General features: G+C 34.1%; 2 protein-coding genes and 1 long non-coding RNA gene across 10 annotated transcripts in view; 1 reads left to right on the top strand and 2 right to left on the bottom strand.

The window, feature by feature from the left end:
* Nucleotides 1-198: 198 nt before the first annotated feature.
* eIF2A (eukaryotic translation initiation factor 2A) lies at nt 199-16,996 on the bottom strand. Its single transcript, XM_022068631.2, has 13 exons — nt 16,941-16,996; nt 16,539-16,683; nt 16,326-16,444; nt 15,094-15,193; nt 13,109-13,284; nt 11,046-11,134; nt 10,241-10,391; nt 9,910-10,080; nt 9,018-9,192; nt 8,064-8,227; nt 6,755-6,859; nt 5,880-6,175; nt 199-5,327 (listed from the first exon to the last, which is right to left on the bottom strand). Exons 1-13 carry the CDS (start codon nt 16,966-16,968, stop codon nt 5,202-5,204), a joined length of 1,845 nt encoding a protein of 614 aa, XP_021924323.1. The 5' UTR covers nt 16,969-16,996; the 3' UTR covers nt 199-5,201.
* Nucleotides 16,969-22,611, top strand: LOC110832010 (uncharacterized). Of its 2 annotated transcripts, none has more exons than XR_002543776.2 (2): nt 16,969-17,104; nt 22,523-22,611. It is a non-coding gene; the product is annotated as an uncharacterized LOC110832010 (long non-coding RNA). The 2 variants fall into 2 exon arrangements; XR_015536989.1 differs by lacking the exon at nt 16,969-17,104 and adding an exon at nt 17,111-17,472.
* The window catches only part of LOC110832008 (uncharacterized), a 54,996-nt gene continuing 48,995 nt past the window's right edge, over nt 18,557-24,557 (bottom strand). For 6 of the 7 annotated variants that reach the window (XM_022068629.2, XM_022068627.2, XM_022068628.2 and 3 more), the window contains one exon: nt 18,557-22,939. In XM_022068629.2, the coding sequence (XP_021924321.1) occupies nt 22,714-22,939 (226 nt within the window). In that variant the 3' untranslated portion in view covers nt 18,557-22,713. The remainder of the gene's footprint in view (nt 22,940-24,557) is intronic. The other variant, XM_087355528.1, reaches the window with a different exon arrangement.

Below are 24,557 nucleotides of genomic sequence, written 5' to 3' on the forward strand. Positions count from 1 at the left end.
GGTGTTGACAGAATATAATAAGAGTCTTTTCAAACAGATGCAAAGTTTTTCAAACTTATACAGTTTTGACAGATAGATACCACCAATCCAAAGTACACATGACAGCAGTGAAACAATATCTTTCCAAATGAAATCAACATGTCGGTAACTGGCCAAGTCTTAAATGTTCACGCTTTTCTAGTACATACAACCACAGCATTTCAAAACAGACATGACTGTATTTGCTTGAACAATTCACATACTGTACTACACATTATTACAAAGTAATTGATGTACATTCTCCAGTATTTATATATTTCTGTGACAATATCTGGTATACAAGGAAAATCCTGATAAGGTGACAATGTCTGTAGGTATACTATTGTGTACCTTCATATTTTTATAGAAAATGCCATGTTTTCTTACATCTTTAATATCCATCTTTACATTTTTAGATGAAAATAACTTTTAATCCAAAAACCTTACCACTGAAGTAATCAAGCAATAATCACATCAGCAAAACACCTGGCCATTAAGATTCAATTCCTAACATTATTTAGAGTGGTGAAGTTGACCAAACAATATCATACAGCAGCTCGCATTATTTGTGTTACTCTAGATGTGACAGTCTTCCAGTTTCTTTTATATTGTGTTATAACAGTAAAAAAATATAAACTCATCAAGAATAATAAGGCATGATTCACACTGAAGCAACAAGAAACAAGCAATCATATATCAATACATGTTGATTATAGAAATAGCATACATTTTAATTTATATCTTAATTGCGTCATGCTTGTGTTCTACCGTTCCGTAATATCGGACACGCACATCACACACAACCCGATTTAAGGCATCTAGACGCAGCCTCCAAATTTAATGGAAGAAGCCTGAAGGTTAAACAAATAAAATCTAATGGGTAGAACAAATCAGTATACGCAGGGCAGCAAGTGCAACAGATTTTAAATTTTAATTGATAGACCTGACGATGATGGGATGAACATCGAAACATGTCGTCATTTTAAAATGTAACAATATCAAATGAAGAAATGTTATAATTTTATGTGATTTTAACAATCTATAAGCTTGTGTAAAGACGGTGAATAAAATTATTATACATTTTAATGTTGTGTTCACACTACAATGATGGTGATATCTAACTATTACTCAGCGAGGGGACATGTACCAAAAGCAACGTTTGTGATATGGCACTCAGCAATAAATATCACCCATCATTATGGACAGGTTATTTTTTTGTGGTTGTGGCTTGTCCCATTATCCAATGAATCATCTAATGTGCAACACATTAGAGTAGGTAGTAATTGTGACTGCTGACAAAACAATGAACTTTTAAGTTGATACAAATTAAAGAATATGTGGTTGGCAATTATCATTTTATTCAGACATTTTCAGAAACCAGCAATTTGGTTGCTTTGGTGTGAATGTACAGGCAATATAATATCGGGCATCCCGAAGGCTTGTTACCAGTCACTTCAGTGTGAATTCTGCATTAAGTCACACATCTGAATGTAAGTGATATATACATTTTGCCAAAGTAAAACTAAAACTTAGCTACATAAAGGTTGGGAAGATACATAACTTCAATGTTAAATACTTGCCAGACATTTTACTTCATGTTATAATATTCAATGTATAACTTACTGAAAATTTATCTTTTGTTCCTTCCTTATTCTTCTTTGCTGTTTTGTTGCTGAATACTATTGCAGCAGGATGTACAAGTACAAATGTTGCATGTTTTTATCCACTTGAAAAATTGTATGCATCACCTAAAATAAATTTAAGTTTTGTAGCTGATTATTTTTGAACAATCCCTTTAACAAAACAACTGCTTGTTTCATAACCCAACCACTTCAACTTGACAACACATATTTTTCCTTTCCTTATTCCAGTGTAATGAGACTGTTCTTCACTCCACTGAGGTCAGTTACACTTTTGAGTGTGAAATCAGTTAAACTATGATCCCCCTTCAGTTGTCACTTCATAGTTTCAATATTATCTACTCTTAACTTCAATGTTTAGTTTAATTTCGTATCAGCATAAATCATACTCATATATAATTTAAAGGACACATTCAATGTCAAATAATGAAAGCACAATTTTTAAATAATAGACAAAATAAATCTGTCAGCTAGTAAACATTGTCATAAACATGATGTAAAATCCAGCTCCAGCAAGTGATCAAATCACTTTCTATAAAAATGTCCAAAAATATGGAAGACGTTTAGCAGCATCACATATTATGATTTTGCCTTTCTTTTTATAACACAATTTTGATGAAAATTATTTTATACCAATTTTTATACAAGAGATCTTCATAATTCCCACATATATTTAATATTTACTGAAATTGCAGCACCCTTCTTACCTTCATTCCCTCAATATAACAATAATAAACTTTAAAACTCTTTATCAAATTGGATATCAATCTTACAATAAAACTATAAGTGTTGATTGGAGGGTTATGCTGCTCAGAGAGCATCATAAAGCCCATATATATTTTTCATGGTAACAACCACAGCTTCAATACCTGTACAATAATTGTAAAGAATGAGATAAAATATAAGTCAACATTTATAATTTCTTAAAGATGTCTCCCATACCAACCAAATCCTGCATCTTGACTTATGCTATTCCTTGTCCACAAAGAATTATATTTGTGATGGATTACTGAATTATGGATAGGGTTGCCAGACATTCATTCACACATGTGGATCGGACTGTCTCTCATATCACAGTCTCATACACTTATCCATGAAAAGTCTGTTGTGATACAGCTGTTTCATATTTGAGTGGCCCTCATACACTGACTTAAAAAAACAATAATCATCTATATTTGTCTCTATAACTTCCTCTTTTACAACTTGTTTTATGAAAGAATCCCAAGAACACGATATATTCTCTAAATCAAATATCAGGAACTGTTCCATAATTACTACTTGTCTAACAGCTCATATTCATCATTTCTGTGTACAACACACATGCACAGTGTACTTCCTTCTTGTGGGTCATGTAAGAGACTAGTGAAGACAGAAAACGACATCTTTACTGTGGAGTAAATTATGTAGTGTATGGTAAACCAAAAACATGTCAACAAGTAGGCACTTCAAAACAATGAAGACAGATTGCCTCATATAAACATAATATTAAAATTAACACAACTGTTGCCATCAGTTTTTAATATATTTAAAATGTTGAATACATTATTAATTCTAAAAGTAAAGGTTTAATTTTTATTAATCTTCCTTTCCAGTCCAAATATTATATCCAGCATATGCAAATCATAAATGTGGCAAGCCCAATTATGGAACAATTCAAAATATCATAAGCAGATAAACTGAGAAGCACATTCAACTATGAACTGTCATATTTACCCCTGTTCAGTATATACACCAGTAGATCCCAAAAGTATATAATCACACCTCTCTAAGGGTTTACAAATCCCTTATTTTTATTTTAAATTTTTAAATAAATGCCTTTAAACAAAGAACTAAACATTCCTGAGCTTCTTTACTTATAAACTACCTATTTCTTACAAATTACTGGAAACTACTGGTATATGTATCAATGAAGTGAACATCTTGTTGACCTAAATAACACATAAACACTGAGAGAGAAATATGGACACTGCTCTTGTCCATACAAGGCATGAATAAGCTACTGTCTCTGTACTTATAACATGACAGGAAATCTAGAAAAGTACTTCCTTTATATGCAAGAGTAAACAATACAGAAAGGTTACTGCAAGAAAACAATGGCATAATCACATAACACTGTTATTACTTTTATATTTATTATAAGTGGCCTCTACAGTTTCACAAATAAAAATACTTTTATAATGCCAGTTCCTGAAATCATCTCTTATAGATCTTCTACTACAATACAATTCTAACAGACTGCAAACCATAAAAATTAAAAACCAATGCAGAAAAAAGTTACTACAAAACAAAAATATCACCACACCCAGATACTACACAGTCTTATTGAAACACTTCCTTTAGACAATATGTGAAACATAGGCATTGTTACATGATTTTTGAGGAAATGCATTTTTAGAATGATATTTTAAAGTTTTTCAACCTTTAATATTGTACAAAACACAAAGCTTTACAGGGTGTAGTCACCAATCAAAGGTTTTGTTCATCACATCGGTAAATGATACACCATATGAACCTACGTACTGATCCATTTTCACTTACATGGGATGAGTTTACTTTCTGTAAATGCCTTCCTCTGTTATGACTGAAAGCATTACCAAACTAAACAAAAATTGAACATGTACGATGTGCATTAATATTTTATCATTGGCTTCTTGAAGCCAGTGCCAACATTTTCAGCACAATTCTCAATATGCTTTACCCACACTGTAATAAACATTAAAATATGGATTCTATACTTACTATGACCAACATTTCAAAAAACATTATGTCCTTTCTTTTTAAATAATATACACATTTTCATAAAAACATCAGGTTTGAGATTTACTTCCATTCCAGTTATTTTAGTAACTTTATCACCCTCTTCTATTTTCCAAGTACAGAATGTTAGACCTGTACATTGTTTATTAACCAAGACAATCTTTCCACGGTTCAGAAATTCTATGATCACATTTGAATAACTGGCTTATATAAACAAAATGTTTAGGTTAAATTTACACCACCTTGATTATCTAAAATTAAACAAAATGATTTTATGTGAGAAAAAAAGGGAGAATGTCAGATAGTGAGTTGTCATTCTTTCTTGAATTCTCATACATCTCCAGTATAGGTTGTCTTTCTTTTGGGCCTTAAAAAGACCCTATGAGTAATACTCTGACACATTCTCTCCACAAATTATCATACATTTACAATTATACATTACAAATGTACCTCAAATACAACTGAGACCAAGAAAAAAAATTAAGTATTAGATACATGAGGTACCTCAGTAAAATTGGACATCACCATAAAAAAGTCATTTAGGGTAAATTATCAGAATGCCAAGATCATCCATGGAAACATCTTAAAAAAAAGTTACACTCAGTAACTGACTCCAGGTCATGAAAGAGCAACCTTTGTGGATGGGTATTTGTCATCCGTTTACAGCCGAGCATCGAGTAGAACAGTTGCCCATGGTTGCAGACTGTGGAAGCCCGACATTTGGTTTGGTTCTCCCAACAGGAGGGAGGCAAGATAAATGTAAGAGAGAGAGCCAACAGCATGCTATCACAACACTAATCCCTGTAACTCTTTCAGCAACTCATCTTCTTTTTTGATTTTGTCTAGTTGGTTTAATTCAAGCTGGCGACCAGCAGCTCGCTGTTCTTTGAGTCGTGAGATTTCAACAAGCTTCTACAAAACAGAAAAAAACAAAACATTAAACACAGTTTCAGTTAGAGCTTATTGTAAAAAGAATATGCACGAGTATAAGGATCTGCAATCCACTAAACTCCATGTCTCTATGTTCAAACTTCAATTTCTATTAACTAATTACAAGGGACAAAAAGAAACGTGCCTGAAGCAAACAGGTCATACTTCCTTTCATTGTGATTTTCAGCTAATCCTAAGGAGCTACAAAGAAAATTCACAACCATTATGAACTATATGTAAGTTATATTTACTATTTATCTCTTTACTACTAAGAAGTGAATTTTCTTTTTCACAATGCTAACATGTCAGAATTATAACCTACCAATATATATCACTGTGTTACAATAGCAACATGATTTCAAATTTGTTGCAGCTCAGAAATAATTTCCTATGTTCTTGCTGGTTAGTACAAGACCTACAGAAGCAAAAAAAAAAATACATCCTTTACAAGAAGTAATTGCTTCACAAAGAAGTCTGTTTACATAAAAATTGTATGTTTTTCACAAATGCATATGCTATAACTGTTTGACTTACACTTTTCAGCTTCTTTATTTTCTTTAGCTTCTCTGGATCTCCTGTAAAATCAGCATCTGCAAGTGCTATTGGCAACTTAGGTGCTGAAACTATTGTTGAGTCACCATTTGTAACAACAGACACCCCCGTAGTTGTTGTTGTTGTTGTTGTTGTTGTTGTCGTGCCTGTTGCAGTACATGCAGTAGTAGTACAAACAGCACCACTACCACCACCTGTGTTTCCTCCGTCTTGCTCTTTCTTTGCCTTCTTTGCTTCACGCTTTTTCTTCTGTTTTAAAGCTGCCTTTGAAGGGTTTGCTAAAACAAAACAGCATTAATAATAACAGTTTAATCTTTACATCCAAAATAAAGTCCAGATTAAATTCTATACCTAATAAAATCAGGATGCACAAGAATCTGTTTATGTCTGAAATCAATTTTAATGAAGTGTGACCTCCATACAGTGACAATTTATAATATTTAGAAAAAATATTCAACCCAACAAGAACTCATATCTGAAATTTGTTAAAATATTCTTAAAATGTGTCTAATAACTCCTGTGTGCACATATCATTACACTGCACAATGTTTTAAAAATTAATCATCACCTATTAGTAAAAATAAGTTTAAAACAAAAAATCCTAGTATGTGTTAAGATGCAGTTTTGAGACTCCAGATTCTCATAAGCATCTTTTCCAGTTTGCAATAATGACTTCCTGCTGGGTCACACACCCAAAACATTTTGAAACTGAAATGTTAACAACTATGATAAATGAGTAATGATAATGTTCATAATTTTCTTAAAATTAAAATAAAAGAAACAGAAACAAATTAAGGTTACTGGCAATGCTCTTCACCTGTGTTACACTACAATGTGAAAACAACATATAAACTCACAGTCTCCACCTGGTCGAGTGTTGCTTGCAGGCTCCTCATCATCATGAAGCTTGAAGTTACTCTCACGTCCTCGAGCTGACGGAGGACGATATGCTTGCTTTGAAGCTGGAAACAGGCCAAAATTCTAATTTACTATGTGAAACTTTTAATCTGTTTTGTTAAAAAAATTCCAACTGTATTACTTGCAAGATTACACTCCTGATTTGTTAATGTTATACTCATTTTGTATCATCTGTACAAAGTATCATTTAGCCTCTACTGTACAAGAACACTCATACTACATATCTACTGGCTAAACTTACCTCCAGGGTTAATGGTTAGTGGTACAACGAGACACACTGCCAGGATGACCGAACATAATGACACAATGCTAATTGGTTTGGAATAATAGTCCAACATGTAAAATTCATAATTTTTACACACACTTCTCAAAACCAATTAATAACACCATTAAAATACTTTTAAAATATAAAAAAATCATTTATTTAGTTTTATATTTTTATTCAAACAGTTTTTTAATTACCCCTACGATTAACAAGATGCAAAAAAAAAAGTTACATCTAAATGTGAAGTTTTAGTTTTAAAGGATAAACCAAAATAAAATTCATGTAACAACACATCAGAATAAAATTTTATTGTATATTTTACACATCACATAACATAAAAATCTACCACATTACTTATATTAAACATGACAAATGAGGCAGATGTCAAATGTTGTGTCTGAGCAGTTAGAACGTTTGCTTTATATTTAGTAGGTCTCAAGTTCAAGTCTCAGCCCAGAGACCGAACATCCTGGCTGAGGTTTTGTGGTTTTCCTCAGTCCCTCCAGGCAAATACTAGGATAGTACCTTAAATTAGGCCATAACCATTTCCTACTAAATCCTTTCCAATTCATTACTCCTTATCATCTAATCATTTTCACTGTGTAATCTGGACTACTAATAGCATCATAAATAAATAAAATTTACCTCTACAATGCAGAAATATGGTTTTCTTAATTGTATTACCTATGTATGTATTTATGATGTGAATACTTATACAAAATTCAAGGCAGTGAACAAAAATATTATAATTCAAAATATGAATACAGAATTTGACACCAAAAGTACCTGAAATGGAAATGTGCCTGTATATGCATCATGCCTACGGAAGACTGCAGAATTAGGCAAGAGTCATGTGGAATAATGGAAATCTAATGTCAAAATACAATGTCCTACTGATCATGACAAACCAGTAGGATTATTTAATGAAAGATTAAACTATTCACTATAGTTAAAAAATAAAAACACAATCCTTAATGGCTTACCCTGTGGTTGGCTTGGCTGTATTCCTTCAACAGGTTTATAATTTATCACAGGTTCATGAAAAACACCAACTGGAAACAACTGCCACAGAACTTCCCACAGTTCCTCTTGTTTGTTCCATGGACGCTCATACAATAATGTTCCACTGTAGTGCCAGATCTTGAACCTCACGCAAGAGTAAATCAGTCATAAATACAACATTAGTCAGTCCAACACCAAATATTCTTGTACAAAAGTAAAGAATACTAATTAACAACAATTATGAAAAATAAATTCAACATGCTTCATGTACTGATAAATGTTTCTCTTTTCTACTTAATTTATGTTAAGTTCCATGACATTACGCCTATTTCATAAATTTGTTACAGAAAATGTGTGCAATTATAAAGAGAATGCTTCACAAGGTAAAATTCCAATTCAAAATTTATTACAGACATTAATCTATTGCTGCAAAACTGATCACGACAGATATGCAGAATGTTAATTTACATCAAAGAACTATTTTCAATATTGACCTGTAATGTCTTTTAACAAATCACCACTTGCATAAAAGAAATTACATTAATTAGGATGACTGATATTTTTGGACAAAGTCCATCATCTTAAGTTTCTTCAAACGTGATGTTCCAGAAATTGGACATTTCCATCCTCAGGTGAAAAGATAGATAAACTGCACCCTCTTCTGTCTGCTAGAAAAAGCTATTCTCAATCCCTGGACCTGAAAACAGCTGTATGTCTATGGGATCCATCATAGTGGGATTCCTCAATCTCCACCTTTTCTATCACTTGGAAACAGGAACAGACCCAATTTCCAAAATGTTGCGCATTAAAAAAAGATGAAGGTGATGGACAATGTACAAAATCCTGGTCATGTTACTTATCATACACCATCATAAAAAACTTTAATCTCAAAAACTGCATTAGAAAAACTGCATATTATGTACAAAAATATTTACCCGTTTCCCATTCGTAATCTTGGAGCAGTAGTTGCTGTGAGAAAATGTTCACCATCAGGTGACCAGTGAAGTAATGTGGTATCAGGTACCTCCATCTTGGCTATCAGCTTCCGTGCCGATGTGTCCCACAGTTCAGCATTACCTTGGATATTACCAAATCCACCAAGGATCAAGAGTAGTATCAGTTAAAGGAACACATTTCAAAGGAAAAAGCTAAAATTTTGGCTTACAAATTAAATGTTTTATTTTGATCATAATGTTATGTCTTATAATCTACAGTTAAGAGATAGAAAACTTTAAATTTCCTAATGTGCATGTAACACTTTTGTAACACATAGTTTAGAAATTATGATAATCATTAATTAATTTCTAAGCCTCATCTTATTTCAGTGGAAGCTAAAAAGAAACAGCAAAGCAGACTGGGTTGTGGGATTTTTTACATCCAGAGCAGTGATTAAATTTGTATTTCACCAATCATCATCAACAGCATTCAGATTTCACAAGGTATAAACATGGCTTTATACACTTAATTTGTTTCTCATATCTTCTTCACTATATTGGCACTTGTAGAGAACTGATGTGGTTTGATGTTCCTTCGCCACAGTTATTTTCTTGTTATGCTACCATATTTTATTCTGCCTGTGTCAGCATCATACATTTTATCACATTTTCTGTCATAATATTTCATCTATTAAAATCAGACATGCAGATATGATGTGCAGACAAGACAATTTTCAGTTGATGAAAAAGTGAAACTAATTCATGGACGAGGGAAGAGAGTGAATAAAATAAAATTCATGTAAAAGAACATGCCATCCAGAAGAGACAAACTACCATTTGAACAACTTGAAGAAATGTATTCCTTATAGATAAAACAGCAATAAAAGGATATTATTTCCATGTGGGTTGTAGTAAATGCAGTTCCGTGGCCCAATACCAAACTCAAACACAGGCTCACATTTGAGATTAAATAGAGTAGCTTTAGAAGGCATGAAACCATAAACAACACAAAACTCCGAACTCTTTGGACTCCATTCCACACTGTAGATTGGGCCTTCTTTGCCTGCGTAAAAGTAATACATAAATATTAAAGCTTGAATTATGTACATCTATGCACAAAACAACAGCATATCATATCTTCCACAAGAGGACAGTAATCTTTACCTCCGGAAAGGCAACTATGAATATCAGCAATCCAGAGTGATACATTCAAACCTACTTACTAAGAAGTACCATGGCTGTTTCTCCTTTGGTACTGATGAAGTGTAATGCCTGTTTCCCATAGTATGATGAGCCAGACTTGTCTACTTCTGTGCTGGTCATAAGAAGAACACCTGTACCTCGCTTATTCCAGAACATGTCCACTTTGTCAGCCTGAAAGTTGCAACTTTAAATCATCGCCAATTTTCAAGTACAGCCTAAACATATTATTCTAAACTGGCAGTTCACAGATTCATATTTTGTATCTCATTACTGTTTGTATCACCAGAGTACTGCAGAACATGACCAAAATTATGACAATAAAATGGTACAGACTAACATTAAAGAAATTCTAATATACATGCATGTGTTAAAAATATTTACTGCAATAATCATACGATAATGTGCATAGCTACCTTCTCAACAGATATAACACAGAAAAAAATTATGCAACTTTCAGAAAAGTTGAATAAAAACTAAGCTAAATATTTCAATAAAAAAGAACAAACACAAGCAAGGATGCTGCAATCTAATATAGAGAAGATTCTCTGCTTCTCTGAAAATGAATATAAGGCCGATTAATTAGCCCCTTGTGTGAACTATGTTATCCACTACTGAATGAGCTTGACCTACCAATTTTTAATGGTTATAAACACTAGACCACAAATGCCAAATCTTTCCCATTCAATGGCATAATACTTAATTTTGACATTCTGACTAAAAAGTGTAATTCCCAATCAATCTAACATATGCATAATCTTTGCACTCACATTTACCATTCTTTCCCACCAAAATACCACGATAACTAAATATATAAAATGTATTTACCTGGAAAAAGCTCTTGTTTGCCAACGAGTTTGTACTCTCAAATTTTGGATACTGGAATAATCTACCAAATGATGGCTGTCCTGATTTGCCTGCATAAAACACATATAAAAGAATACATATTAATAGTTCAAAACCACATAAGAAAGAATAAAGAAAAAATAAGTGCAGTTTGTGATAAATGCAGCAGTCATGTTTCCTTGTACTACAAAGCATTCATAGTTTATCACACTACATTTTGAAGTAATGATCACAGTTTCTTTAACAGGTAGGACCAGACTCAAAAGTGGATGCTCTATTTCATCAATGAGCTAAAGGTTGACTGAATGCTATGCATGCCTCACTACTTCACTTATTACACACATGTAAGTATACAGTGAAACCTCTATCCATCGTTCCCGGAACTATCGTTTTCCCGGATGCATCGTCCGTTTTGTTCGGTCCCGAATACATCCCATATAAAATAATGTTACATTTTCCCGCTTCTATCGTTCCTCGAACTATCGTTTTATCGCATCGATCGTTCAAAAATCTTAGTCCTGGCCCACAATTTTCCCGCAATGATCGTTTCTGAGAATTTAAAATGCTGGGTTTTGAGATAAATTATTACCGAAAGACGCACAATGTTTTTGGAATACGCAGTAGCGGTAACCTGTTATATCGCCCAACCAGCACATTCTTTTGGAATGAGGGTCAGCGGTGCAGGGGTGATAGTTGGAGCGAATGGCAGTGCCCATTGTCAGAAATTTTACGATTTTAATTTGGGTGCACTCATATTTCGTTCCAGCGATGCCAGATGGCATGTGCAGTGTGAATTTCTTCACAAATGCTTTTATTATAAGTACAAAGGAAAGGCTGGCGGCACTTTTCATTCTTCTGGTTCATCTCATTTCCAGCGGTTCAGGGTCTTCTACAGCTACGTTTCGTTAAGTTCGGCAGTAATAGTATTTCCATTCTTCCTGTTATTGTCCGCAAAGGGGGTTGGAGTGGTGAGGAAGAAGAAGACGACGAATGCGAGCCCGAAGCTTTGCCGAGTTTTGCCGAAGCGCACGCTGCATTGGCGAAAGTGAAGTCGTTCTTTTATGCGCTTAATATTAGTGAACGTGACGAGGAAAACATTTTGAAGGTGGAAAGTGCTCTGTTTGGTCTAAAACGTAAAGTTTCGACAAACCAGTTGTCCATTAAAGACTTTTTTGGTAAAAAGAAGTAACTTTGAAAGAGAAACATTGTTTTTTTTTAAATTTTTAATGCTTTCCCGCATCTATCGTTTTCCCGCATTCATCGTTTTTATTTCCCACCCCCGCCGAAAACGATGCATCGAGGTTTCACTGTATATCAATTTCAGTTCTGAAATCACAACATTTGTACCCACTTTATAAAACATCTATGCACATTTCCCCCAACAATATTTACAGTTACAAAAATTATGTGAACCATTAGCTATACTAGGAAGGCAAGAAATCAAGCAATGACATAACTGAGACTAGGGGCAAAAGAATTATGACACTTGAGTCTTATATAACTTCATCATATAATAAAACAACCGCCATGGTGGTCTAGTGGTTAGAATGCTGGGCTTGTAATACTGGGGTCCCGAGTTCGATTTCCGGCGGTGCTCAGATTTACAACTTGTGTTGGGCAAGGCCGTGGTCCAGGCATCACGAAGTTTTCCTCCGGGGTTTCCCTGGTTTCTCCGTGGCATCCCAACAATTACTCCACTTTTATCATTATCTCACAAAAAGGGGGTCACAGCAGGAGCATTAAATGTCGCGGTCCCAATCGAACCCATGTGCTGATGGGCCGTGAATCCTGCTAACCACCAATGCACACCATGCTGAATGGTATGTACTGGATACGAAAATAAAATAAAATGCTCTATGTTCATATTCATTAGGAACTCAAAATCTTTGAAGTTCCTGCATCATAACAGACCATAACTTCAGGGCTAGTGTGTTATATTAAACTGCATTTACTGAGTAAGAAAACACTGACAAAGTCACACAGATTACAATGGATAAATAAAAACTGGAAGATTCTACTTACTTCCTACTACAATGACTTTTTACCTGGCACATAACACAGGACATGGTAAGGAGATGTTCCTGGGGAGATACTGAAGTCTGCAACTTTCTGGATGTGAATCTTGTGTGCCACAGCATCAAAATTTGGTACATTATAAAACAATATTTCATTATTCACATTTCGTGCACAAAGCTTCTCATCTGAACTCCACTGTGGCTCCCTGTGGAATACACAAAAGTTTATTATTATACTGAATGAGTAAAGTGTCAGTTATTAAGGGTTGCATACAAGACATTCCCACCCATGTGCTAAAAATTCACTTCCCTTTTCCCTCCCTCTGAAAATAATCTAGTCATGTGATTATTTGTATATAACTTAACATTATCAAGCAACAAACTAACCATCAAATTTGGTGCAATGTAAAACTCTTTCATTCACAAATTTTAAAAATATGTTGGCAGAAATAACAACTTACTTATAACTTTTTAGTGATTACTTCTGAATTGCAGCTGCTAGGTCCTCCACTGTGGATCATAAAGTCCAGAAGCTAGGTTGGTTTTTGAAAACACTTTCAAAATTCACAATCAACAGCTCTACAGTAGCCTTGTTAACCATTCACGTTCATGGTTCTTACCAGACCTTTTCAGCTGCATTGAAGATGCCAACAAATAGATGCCCACTGTGTATAACTCTGACAACCTGTCCCCTACTTGAATGTTGTCCCCTTAATATGATATGGATATGGGTCAAGTTTAGGAAGCCTGGAAATTTAAAAGCATTACAGAAGGAAAATTTATCCAGATTACTAACAGAGAGAATAAGGAACATTTAAGAACCATTGGACAAGAGGGATGGTAGTAGCAAAAAGTCCAATACATGATACATATAAAGGGGTTGGACACAGATATGTTTTATTTCCTTTGTTGTTCTGCATTATAACGGATGGGATAATGAGGAAAGTTACAGAAGGATAAAAAAGTGGAATACCAAAAATTATGGTACACAGAGATGTCATAGTTATGTGGGAATCAAAGAACATCAGCTTAGAGAAGAAATTCCAAAGGTTGTTAAAGTGCAAAAAAGATTTTTGATAAAATGCTATGTAGTTATGAAACTAAGTTCAAACACAGAAGCATGGAAAAGCCAAAATATAATAATCATGAAGTAAAGAATTCTAAACATTTAGGACATAAAATAGTGACAAATGGAAGCATTAAAGGAGAAAATACAGAAGTAATAAAAAATGCAGGAAAATTTTACCATTTAGTGAGGGCCATACTTTTAAAATTAAAAATTCCTAAGAATGGGGACATATGCCTATTTAAAATTCATTACAAGATATCCCAGACTGCATACAAATACACATACCCGTGAATATAGCTTTACCTTCACTCTGACAAACACTGACTACAGAACATAAAATATTCAACTAACTAAAAGCTGAAACATTTAAAATGTTCAATGACATAAACAAAAACCTAAAAATACATTCAGGCCTATACAGTTGCAGTCTATGTGTCAAATCTGAATAAAAATTTAAGTTAACGAGATGAAAATAGAAAATGTGAACAGTAATAAGTAAACAAAGCTAGCAGCATCAGGTGCTACTACACAGTATGCTTCTATTTTTCCTGAGGTTTTAGTACATACTAAAAACTTGAAATTAGTAAAGTGTGTATCATATATATTATTACAAGCTTAAATTTCAGCAAATTTATTTTTCAGAAAACAAATTATTAGAGACTTGCAGAAAATAATGTAACATTATTTCAATGTGTAAGGCTGAATATTTGGATAGAGAAAAAAGGAAAATTCAGCACATATGTTTCTGGTAATGTTTGTACCTTGAAAATACTTTACCTACTCCCTTCCTTCTCTGGGACTATTTAATAAACAAACAGACAAAGGAAAAAGATAGATTTACTGCCAAACAGATTCACTGCCACTAGATCTATCCTGAACAAGGTAAAATATCTGATGATGCACATTACAAAAAGTGTAATTTACATTAAACATCAAGTTCACTCACCATCCAATCTGCTTTTTATGAACAAAGTCTTTGACCAGCTCACCACTGTCGGACTTGAATATGTGAAGATTTGGTCCTCCTTGAGGGTTAGATTGTGTTACTAAGCAGAGAGGAAACTGAATTATAACTCAAATTAGGATTAAGTACACAAATTTTAACAAAAGTAACATAATTCTGTTGGTCAAGAAAATCTTCTATAGAACCTGAAGGTTCATTACCATGTTCACTACAGTCTACTACTATACCAGAAAGCTCAACCCTGTCCATAATCTCTCACCTTATTTCTTTAGGATCCATTTTAATACTGTTTACATCTATGTCTCCCATGTAGTATCATCCCTTCAGATGTTCTAAGTAAAATTTTGTATGCAGTCTGGACAAAGAGACATAGAGGAAAGTCCGTGAACTTCCAGAAAATCTAACCTCAATCATCCGGCCTGTAGACAGTCACTTTACTGAGTGAGCTATATTAGCTCATCCTCTATAAATGAGCTTTACAACTTTACATGTATTATAAAAACGTTAAATGTCATTTAAAGCATTTAAAATTGATAATGTAATACATGAATATCATTTGAGGTGATTCTTTTGGTATCAACTGGATTTTGTGTGTCCCTGTATACAATAAAATAATATCATATTATGTATAAAATATAAATAATAAACCACAATAACAACACTTCCTGAAAGCTTGGCCTAGCTCTGGAAGAAGTCAACCTCCCTGCAAGATCATTATTCCAATTAAATAAACATTCAACCTCCTACTCCAGTGCTACTCAATGTCCATCCTGTGCCTTAATACAAGCTCTTTGTAGCTAGCCTGCACTCATTATGCTAGCTATTCAGTAATGTAAAAGATATACAACAGTTTCACAACCATTATTCCTACTTTAGATACTTTTCATGAAACACAATACTTAATTAGCTACCTGACATCTGTACAAATGTATGAAAACAAACCTAACAAATTTTGCAAACATCACAATACAGATCTACAAACTTCAGATCCAGTTTAATCTAAATTTTGTCTGCACCTAGCTTCTTCAATATAGGTTACAGATTTCAGTGGCACCAACTGAATTTGCACAAAGTGCCAAGAGTACCATGTTTAATACTAACAACACAGTGCTACATCTAGAAGCCAATGGTTAAATGTATTTTTGAATGCTATGGCACTGTACTTCACTGTACTTGTAGTTATCTGAATGGTGAAGAACTGACATTCTACTCACCTATGAAAGGTTCCCATGTCATTAAATATGTCCCTTTTGGAGAAAATTCTAAATTGGAGACCTTTGGTCGTTGAATTTCTGCTAATACCTTCCATGTTGAAGTTGTAACAACCTTAACACTGAAATTAGAAATTTAAAATATCTCCATACTAAAGCTACAAATTAATTAATCAATGCTGAACCCATCTGTAACAGAGTAAACAATAAACTTACGATGTCGCATTGACCCAGGCAAAATACTTCCCTTCTGGGTCAAAAAGCATTGCTTTGCATGACTTGCTGTCATCCCGTGCAAACGCAGAGACCAGATCATAGCTGGGGGGTCCAAGATTAATGGAAATCCCTGTGGAGCCTCGCACTAAAATAATGTGAACCACAATTTAACTTCGTATTATTAATGTTACTACTACTTCATTAGCCTACTGTTAGGTTACTTGTGTCACGTATGGTGCACACACTGGGCTATAAAAAAATTTATCTTTCTTGTGTTAACTAAAGATATGACAATTATAACTGCCACCAATTACCATATGTAAGACTATCGTTTCATATGAAGGAGCAAACTTTTAAAAACATAATATATAAGCTATAAATGCCTCAAATTACTGCAATTACCTGCAACAACAGGAACTCTTGACGCCATCTTTCTTCTAGGACCATGTGGAACAGGGTGCGATCTCCCACAGCAACATAAGCATAAGAAGCATGTCAGTGAGAGTGATTATATCAACCACAAGGAACCAGCAAAAGGAATGGAATTCACTCATGATCATAAAATCGTATGTCATTTGTCTCCCGAAATATAACGTGTGACGTATGATCGCCGTTAGTTTGCATGTAATTCAGTAACGTTAAAAAGAAATTACCAGTAATCTAAGTTCTAGCCACTGAAAAAGACGGATGATGTTCTCCTGGGTTTTGGTACCGTGTACATTTGTCTTCAGCCCTGAAGATAGAGAAAGTATGTTTCTCGAAACGTTGGCTACTACTGCACGGCGCCAAAAACCAGAAAAACGTCATCCTCACCGTTGTGAAAACTTCAGATCTCACACAGGAAAGAGGGCCATCATTTGACAGAAATTACCACAGATGAAACTTAGCTCTGCTATGCTGTTGATGGCTATGCTCCTCAGCAATGAATGAAAATGTATGTGCAGACTGAGCAATATGCAGCATCCTAATAAGAATACTGAATTGCATGTACTCATTGCATGGCTTTCTCACACTATTATGGAGTGGTGTGGCTAGTACAACTTATTAGGCTCTCATTATACAACTTTTTCGTTGGCTTTGAACTATAGTGACCAAGCAACACAAGGCCCACGCCTCAGACCACACAGCAACTGTCCCCTACACCATTTCACAAACATATAAAACTACAAGCAAAATTATAGCTTTGTGCATTTCAATTTTGATGTTTGTAGACAGCAGACAAGACAAAAGGTTCTGAATTGAATGGTAGCAAGCATGACCAGAGTTCAATCTGCTCTTAATTTCCTCATGCAATTGCAACACATTACCAACAACTAAATCATAGATTGATACGAACATCCTACATGCTATTGGTTGGAAATGGCATTACACCAAAGTTGTGCTCCAGGGAGGACTAGCAATGATTGTCAGTAGTAGCTGAGTCTATTACCCATCCCCCCACCACAAACTAATCCAATAGTTTTGGGACCTTGATATTGTGAATATTTTTACTCAGTCTTAAGGATATAAATGATGGTTAAACTATATGCGAATTGTTATAACTTAATTTATCTCTAAATGTTATTGACAATGGTGTTGAATTACCGATTTCAATTTTTTGGACTTCTGAGGAAGAATATCAACAATTGAAGAAGTCCAAAAAATTTAAATTTGTACAACTTAATCTAAAAGCACCAAATGCTTAATAAATCCAATACAAAGCAACATATCCCAAGTCACACAGTCCAAGCAATACTTTACAGTTGCTCAAACATCATTCCTATTTGGATGCTTATGGTAAAAAATAAATAACTGATTTCATAAACAGAACTTCATCAGTACAATCCTTATTTGTCTACTGAATTTACCAGGTATCTTATTGTTCACCAATTCACTACCTGTGACATTTATAGAAGATAAGGGAGCAAGACACAGTAATAAGGGTACTTATTAATGCGGCAACACTTGCTCTGTAAAATGGCATCCAAGAGTCACTGTGAGGATAAGGAAACTTCTGCAGGTCAATAAAGACATTTAAAAACAGTTTAAAATGTTATATATCCAGAGTAGAAACACTACAAAAGGATTATAATATACATACTTTTAATTAACCATAACTGACAGCACAAATATGATCAAACTATGCTAATTGCTCTAGTTCCCATGTAAATGAAACTGGCAACACACAATTTAAGACATATATTTCTGCTGGAACATATTTCTTGTTTGAAACTGTGGGCAAACATAAGTGCATTAGCAATACTGAGTCTGAGCTGTATGTTCTATCAAAGCTACCACTTCATGGCACAGGTGCATAAAATTCTAGATCTGTTTTATGTATAAATAATTAAAATACAATGCACATTTCCAACTTTCTCAACTTTAATACTCTTAACATCATTGTATTATTATTTTCATATTACTTTTTTGAAGCAGTGAGATTAGTACAATTTAAAAATGCTTGGTATATTTTAACATATCCATAAACTTGAATATAGAGAATTGTTTAGTTTTTCCTTAGAGCACTGTGCCTACACACATCTATAAACTCCTCTAAAAATAGAGAAAAAAATTAACACCAGCAAAAGAGTCCATTTGTCTCTAATTGTACAGCATTTTTTATTAATCTGCCTTCACTTTAATAGGCCAAATGACTATCATATGTCTGTGTAGTTTAATTATTATATTTCATCTAATACTTTAAAAACTATTTGCAGCACCAGTATATAGATTATAACAAACATCAAATGCAAACATCTAATAAAGTAAAAACATAATTACACTAAATGTATTCCCTATGCTGTATAAAATATTATCAACAAAATACATAACATCATGAGGATACTGTTTACGACAATTTATATAACATGTTTCTGTATTATTCACTTATGGTGGTTACTAATGCTTTTCAATATTACAAAGATTTTTGACACATATAACATAGTGGTATACTGTATTTACATGTAAAAAACAAAGTGATAACAATGAAAGATAATTAATTCACCCTCAAATAAGTGCAATAAAATTACTTTAGAACTGTCAAAAGAGAAGAAAAAGTTACAGTTCAGCTATATTAAATTATTAACAAGTAAAAATGTCCTCTTTGGATTTAATGTTGAACAGCTTGTAACAATGCACACCACTCTTACAGTTAATTTGCACACAGCTGGACTAGAACAATAGTGATTCTGTTACTGAGTACATGACAATATGTAATGTTTTACCTTGAAGATTATTCATATACCTTACTGCCAAGTGTCTGTAATAAAGAAATATAAAACAAATGTAATGTATGTGCACATATTAACACACATACACTCAGACAAGGAATTGTTTGGTATGTTCTCAGTACTACAGTCGCACGTAGTAAATTTTATATACAATGACTTTATTTATATTTTCTACAACTTTTCAAAACCTTTCATTATGTTAATAATACTTGAATAATAACAATTTTTATAAAAATTCAGTCACATTCCTAGAGAGCTACCAAACTTCTTAACAATCTTGTTTGCTTTGGCAGCCTGAAATCAACCCTGCACTCTTTGTACTACAGTCTACAAAATACAGGCTTGATCATAATGTAACAGTTTATAATATAACACACTGACTTAGAACTGCCCTCCCTAATGGTACCTGCACCTTGTCGTGGTGGCAGGGCTTGAGTACCTCAGTGACCCCAAGAGCTATGCTGGCAGTAGCATAGCTACTGGTAGGGCCTCCCTAGCCAGATTGGTCGAGGGGGAGAGGTCAGACTAAGACAGGTACCCTGGTCCTCCAGGTTGGGGATTGGTCACAAGGCTAACAACCTTGCACCGTAAAAAGGAAGATGTTTCAAAACCTCAATCAAAGCCTCGGACAGAATGGACCTAACAATAGGACCGAATGGAAGAGGAGGATTGAGGAGGCCATGGACTGAATACGGACCGGAGAGCCATAGAAGAAGAAGAAGAAGACTTAGAACTGCAGTACTGTACCTTGTCAATGATTCTTAGATACAATCTCAAATTGGAGTGATGTAAAGCAGTTCTTGGACTATGATTAATTTTCTTCTTCCACAAACATATCTATTCACACCCAGTAATATATCATGTTAACTTAGTTATACTAACATCATCATTACTTGCACATACATGTATAAATGAATTTTGTGTGTGTACTTGTAACTCAGTCACGTATTAGAAAGAAAGAAATTGTACAATGAGCCTACATAACCATCAGTTTGTTTCTTATACACAGTAAAATGTGGATATGATTAATGTATCCAATGGCACTTTCTGAATATATATAATCAGTATTTAGTACTAACATACAAAACAAACAGAGATCTGATGTAACACATTCAAAACAACAAAGACCTTAACATGCAATTCATTCGTAGAATACATCTAGAATTAAACAACTCATACTTGATCAACATTCTTACTGACAGACATGGAAGAAAGAAAGCATAGAACTCTGCAGTTGAACAATAAGCCTTAGTAATTAGTTATTTCATATGACAAACCAGTCCATGGCAAACTTCTTATGAGGCAAAGAAATTCTTTTGAGATACAACTGAAGCTACAAAAATGTATTTAGTTTGACCCTAGAAACTTTGGAACTTGTGTGTCTTAGATGATACTCCTTCTTTCTTAAGATCTTTCTTTATTCCTAAGCTCTTTCAATGTTACATATCATGACTTGGTTTTCTTTTCCTATTAAAAAAGTATATAATTTATGTACTGAATTAACATAAACTGTACAGACACCTTACTTCTTAATTAATGCATCGCCAAGAATTATATTTCGGTTTGTAATAGTATAACATCAAATTACAGTATTTCTGTTTCAATGAATAAATTAACAATCTTCTTTTATTATTTTCAAATTTCATTTCAGGAACCCTCTGTTGTCATTTCAATATTTAACATATTTACCACAATGAGACTTTAATAATGGTAACTTCTAACCTAAGTCCACTATTACTTCTGCCCCACTGCCAGTAGAAATGCTTACTAGGACTTTATTAAATATTTCACATTAAATGGTGGAAAGTATTCACTCCAACCAAAATAACTAATAAAGTAAAGTAAAGTAAATCTGTCCCACTATATGCCATGTAGGCACTTGGGGGGTATAGGAAGTTTAGCTCCTATTCATTCTTAACCTCATCACTAGATAGGGGTGAGTGGTCAGCATCACGCCCTGGCCACACTTTACCCCCAGAAAAGAACCCTGGTACCCATTAGAGAGGAGACTGGGTGGCCTCATAGCTCATAGAAAAAATTCTCTGCCCTTGTTGGGGATCTAACCCCAGTTGTCCTGTCTGTAGCCAGTCACTATACTGACTGAGCTACCCCAGCTCTCAAAACAACCAATATTCAAATTTAAAATATCAAAAAACTCCCTTACATTTCTTTGTAATATTAGACTTTAACAATCAACTACTATGTGTTTATCACTACTGTTATCCAATATATACACACCGTTATAATTAAAAATATTACATTTAAAAAACAGTTTTCAAAACACTTGCAAAACATTCTACAAAACATTTGTAGTTGCAGTCTTCACAAATGGTGGTTTGTCTTCTTGATAGGGTAATTTTTAATTCTTTTATTTCTAATGTAGGAAGCTTTTTAACGTTTAAGATTTGGATGCAGTGCAATCAACAACTCTAAGTTGTATTCCTGAGAAATGAACACAAATTCTGCATGAATGGAAGAAAACTCTCAGATGTAAACATCTGCATGGTATAAGGTAAAAATCTTGTTAAATTTAAATAACTCCACTGATGTCACTACTTTACACCTCTACTTCCAACTTGTGACAATTCACAAATAGCAAAAATATGAGTCTGTAATACAGACACACACATTTGAAGATATTTCAGGCTTCTTGAAGAGTACAAGTGCACTTGGAAAATTGTGAATGTTCACATATCACTGAAACTGCAAAATTGTATGTTCTTCACATCACTTGCAATTTATGTGACTGAAGCAGTGAATTATCTTGAATTTCAGATATTCTGATTGTCCATTGAAGCATTATGGTTTTGCAAGTGATACACAGCAGTAAACACGCCCAAGTACAACACATTATAGCTGGTAAGTTTTAAAGAGCTACAGGCATTAATAAAACCCCTAAAGGTGATAAAAAAATTGTGAAACTGATGATCAGAGTGCAGTTTCCATCATAGGAAGTTGTATATAGATCAGACGGAGCAATCATCACTGTCAGCTGCATAGTCGTCATCGTCCATATCAAAGTCTGTAACTGTGAAGCTCGGTTTTTTCCATTCTCTACCATTACTGACACTGCCAGAACCTCTGAACATCAAATCTGTTCTTCGTCCATCATTACTTTTTACATGATTGACCACAAGGTGGTCAAGGTTTGGTGATAGGACATCTTCACCTTCATTATCATCATCAAGGAGGCTGAAACAAGATGAAAGTCAACATGATAAATTTGAAACAACAGAAACATACTACTGCTGGCTAACATTTCAACCATTATTTGGTGTAATCAGTAGATAAAACTGTAGTATGTAGCAATGCCAGTCAGATTATAAATTATCAAGAAAGTGGCAAAAATAAACGTTTAAAGTGTAATGAAGGTAGGAAAATATTTTTATTTACATATACACATGGCAGTGTCATGAAGGGATATTCTTTTTATAACATTTGAAAACTTTATATAAATTCCAATTCAGAACCAGTTTTAATTTTTGAACTGTTCACTGTGGTACAGATATCAATTCAGAACCCTGATCTTCAAGTGTAATTTTGAGTGATATTGGTTAATGCTGAAAGAAAAGGTAATTGCTATACTTCATTGGTATCTTGCCATGGACCTTAAAGAAATAAGGTGGGAGGGTGTAGACTGGATTTATCTGGTTGAGAATATGAACCAGTGGCAGGCACTTGTGAACATGGTAATGAACATTCAAGTTCCATAACACATTTGACTAGGAGAGCAACTATATAACCTTTTCATGAAGGAAACTGCTATATGGAGTTAGTTATAGTTAGTTACAAACTGAATCTATCTATCGGGTTAATCTTCACAATTCAACAGTACTTTCACAATGTCCCATGAGTGTAAATGGTTCTTAGGAGGCAACCAAACACATTGTTTTAACATTACATTCAGCTCTTTGATATTATTTTTGTTACTGTGTCCAAGACATTCATGTCTACACGTGTAACTTCTGTTCATGAGATATCTCCAAATTATACAATCATGGACATGACATCAGTTATTACAAAAACACGTTTGGATGATTTCCCTATAATGAATCATAAAGAGCTCTTTCCTCAAAGTCTAGTTATTGTTTGAACTAAAACATTTATACCCAAATGCAAACATACAAAGATTTAAAACCAGAAAACTACATACCTACTGTATGAATCTGTAAGTGTGACCAATACAATATCTTGTCTCATTTGTAGACATAAAGCTACTATTAGGGTGGCCACACACGCTACGGCTTACGTCTCTGAAGGCAAACCTTCTGGCAAACCGGAGCGTGTGTGGTGAATTTTGCCGGAAGGTTTGGCTGGAAACCGAGCCTCCGATAAATCTGCAGTCGCTTGATTTTTTGCCTCGAGGTTTAGTGGATGTTTACAAGTCGTAATGTGTGAGGGCAGAGACGAGGGTAAAGGCAAGGCTTGTAGCATTTAGTCATTTCAACCAGCCACTGAGAACTTCAAATCCTCATAGTTTAACTAAGTTAAACTAAGTTTAACAGTTCCAAATATGTGTCCTCATCCATTCGCAGGTAGTTATGCCAGTCCGTCGGCTCTAATCGAATTTCATTCAACAAATTTATGTGAGAATGTTTTGATCCATCTAACCAACTTCTGACCCACTTAGAACGTTTCAGCTTTCTTTTATTTTTCAACATTAAAGTAACAGCAAGATCGATTGAAATTGCATTGTCTTCACTGAACATGTTGTAGCAACGAGTGAAGAATAAAAAGACTGAGCACAAACCTGCCACAAAGTCTGTATGTGTGAGAACTCTCAGAGGTTTGAGGCTTACCTTCTGACTTT

Source organism: Zootermopsis nevadensis, unplaced genomic scaffold (assembly GCF_977971745.1).
Source record: "Zootermopsis nevadensis isolate Lab colony 2312 unplaced genomic scaffold, Znev_1.0 Znev_ptg000024l, whole genome shotgun sequence".
NCBI lineage: Eukaryota > Metazoa > Arthropoda > Insecta > Blattodea > Termopsidae > Zootermopsis > Zootermopsis nevadensis.